The 3,309-nt window shown below is 29.6% G+C and overlaps 1 protein-coding gene across 1 annotated transcript; it reads left to right on the top strand.

Annotated features, from left to right (window-relative positions):
• Positions 1–2,045: 2,045 nt before the first annotated feature.
• On the top strand, positions 2,046–3,275 carry LOAG_13836 (hypothetical protein; the record flags this gene model as incomplete). Its single annotated transcript, XM_003149341.1, has 3 exons — positions 2,046–2,192; positions 2,313–2,435; positions 3,135–3,275. Coding segments are annotated over 3 exons (411 nt in total), but the record flags the coding sequence as incomplete, so codon positions are not given.
• Between the last annotated feature and the right edge of the window lie 34 nt (positions 3,276–3,309).

A 3,309-nucleotide genomic window follows, 5' to 3' on the forward strand; every position in this document is an offset into this window, starting at 1 on the left:
TACGTCATTATTGATATGCAAATAAAATTTGTATAATTTCTACAGTTGGAAATAAGTAAGAGGTTAACAAATTTTGTTCATTAGTACTTTGTAATTAGTATCTCTTCCAATGTCTTTTTTTTTTTTAGAGAGATGTTATTTTGGTGTTAAGTTTGCATTTTACTTTTTATATTTTAGAAATGTTTTTTTTTCCAAATATTAGATTTATTGAAAGAGTTGATGGAAGGTAAAAGTTAAAACTTTCTAGTATCAATAAATGAATCATATATATGTTGTTAAGTGAATAATTAAATAAATAAATGCTAGAAGAAAACCCCTCATAGAATAACTTATAGAATCACATGTTATTTGTTCGTATCCTTTTAATATAACAAAAGTATGCTTACAACAATTCAAGAGGTTAAGAATTGATTGATCCCGAAAATTGCTTAAAGCTCTCTACAGTATGCCAAAATTATCAGAAAACCCGAAACAAAACAGTTCCCCATATAATTTACTTATAACTCATATTGAATTATAATATTTAAAATTTAAAATTCTGCTATCTTACTCTTCTATATTAGCTATCATGTATACGGTAATAGTACAGGGAGGCTATTGTAATAGTGTAAAGCTATGCATCCCTTCAATAGATATTGTAAAATCATCTCTCATTTATCTGCTGTCATCTGATATTAATATTCTTTTGTTATTTTGACTCAGTGTTTCGTCAATCTCTATCCATCTCGCTTTCTATCATTTGAATTCATATTGGTTTACCTTTTGTGGAAGATATTAAATGACCTATAAAGCGATTGTCCATTTAGTCAATTACTGATTTGCATATTGATTTATTTGTTTTATGATTTTAGATTTAGGCAAATCAGGAATTAAGAATTTCAATTATTAGTTGCATGTGACTTTTTTTTTTCTTTATTTATTTGAGGACAGATAGAAATTGTGACTTTCACTTCCTTCACTGTGATCTTATTTACTTGAATTTAGGAGATGTTTGTTTTAATTTCGGTGTTTAATTCTTAATAATCAAGCAGAGCTTTTTCATATTGACGACATTTGTGATTTACATTGGAGCAGTTGATAACTAGCATAAAAAATGTGACAATTGAGGACAGTAATATACGATGAAAGCTGTTCCATTCATTCTATTAATTAAAATTTTGATGAAATTAGTTTTTGGTGTTGTTCAATGAAATGATTGAATTGTTTGTATAACTTTGTATACCTTAGTGTTCGGATCATTAATTGCTCTTATCATATGCAAACTACCAGTCTGCAGTGATTAATTTAAGCTTATGTTATGATAAGCGTTTCGAAAAATTGAGAATTTGTTCGAGTTATTGTAACAGATGAAATCAACGACAGAAGTACTATCCTAGAGGAATAGCAAAATGTCGAATAATCTCTTCTATCCCATCTATATCGGATTAAACATTTTACTCGATCCATCAGAATAAAAGAAAGGATGAAGTAAAAGACATTCTTGGATTATAACTGATGCATAATACTTATAAATAAAGTGATTAGTACTTATAAACCAAACAGTACTTGTAAATGACGTGATTCACGGTATTCACGTAAAAATATTTCATGGTAACAATCATTTCATATTAATAGCTAACAATAGTCTCAGTAATACCATTAGTATTGATCATTCGTGTTAACGGGTTTGCGGTAAATGACGAATGATTAACATTAGATAAAATTTGTTTAATAATATTTGTTGGAAAGGAGTTGCAAACAATAGAATTTATTGATATTCAATGGTTTCAATTTTTATTTATCCAATTCTCATATTAGATTGGATCTGAATGTCAACTAAAGAATCGCTACAATAGCCTCTTCATATTGAACTGATTTCGAAATAGACATCCATTTACACCTGTTATATCTACTCAATTGGAATGAAAAATCGGTCAGATAATATTCATATTTTGTTTTTTCAAAATGTTACATATTTCACAGTTCAAATAGTCGGCGTTTAATTTCATCAATCAATAGATTAATTCAATTTGTCATTTTTTCAGTTCGAAAAATTGATAAAATTCATGAGAAATGGAGATAATTTAATCAATAAACCATTTGGATGTTTAGAAGGAACCACAATTGCTTGGGAATTGCACGTTTATCCAAATGGTAAAGGAATAACAGATATTGGCTGTGTTTCTTTCTTTTTACAACAAACGGGCTTGCAGGTAATCATGATAATGATTCTCTTAAAAATTTGCAATTTCATTCACTAAGGATATGATGCATGCAACATTGTATTCACTGGAAAATATGCTATATCTCATTGCAACATTATCATTTTTCAGGATAGTAAAAATCTCATATTGGTGGAATTTCAAATTTACACCTTAGATGTGAATTCAGCAAAAGTTCACATGTATAAAAATATCAATCGTTTCATCAATCAACAAGAGCATGGGCTGTATCAGGTTTATTACTTAGTAACTGCTTGAATGATTCAAATTTACAGTGAAAAGGAAATAGGAAGCTAATTCTTAAAATGTTTATTGTGTAAATGATGATTTATAGATATGAAACAGTTACGAAACTTCCAGATTAATTGAATCTATGAGACTATTCGGTTCAAAAAATGTCGATGTAAAGATGATCAATGCATTCTTAGATTATGTAGCAAATATTGATAGGGTTCGTTTGAGAGGGTGATGTCGAAGAAGAGACAACTATTGCCAGCGATATAACGCAAGTTGTAGTAGCGTTGAGTTGAATTGAATTGATTCAGGTACGATGATTTGAGTTGAGTTGTACACGCACCAGATTGTTGACAATTTTATTGATAACCGTTTCCTCGGTTAATACCATAGGGTTTATATCTATTAGGAAATGCGAGTGGTTTTCATTAAACATTCATGGGCAATTTCACATAACGGAAACGGTTAGGATCCACTTACAGTAAAAGCATTGTCACAATGAAAGATTAGCATATGGATAAAGATGCGTCCGGACAAAGATGGGTAGTGAGATAAAGACCGAAAAAACATGGAAATAAATCTAAGAATTGTAGAATTAATTAAATGAGTCATAACATTGGATATATTCATTTACAATAAGAAATTTATTTGATTATATATTTGTATGGTTGGAGTCTCGCGAATCGGAATTCGCGACAGATTACGCAAAATTATGCGATGACAGCATTGAAGAATGATGGATCTTTACTTGTAATTTGCGAAATCGAATATTCGTCGCCCAAACCAAAAATTAGCGTTGAACAAGAAGTGAAAGCAGAACCTTTGGATGAAAAGAATGAGGTTTCGATACGATATTCTCTTAAAATATGTTGGA

The sequence above is a fragment of the Loa loa genome (assembly GCF_000183805.2).
Source record: "Loa loa unplaced genomic scaffold supercont3.1105, whole genome shotgun sequence".
Lineage (NCBI taxonomy): Eukaryota > Metazoa > Nematoda > Chromadorea > Rhabditida > Onchocercidae > Loa > Loa loa.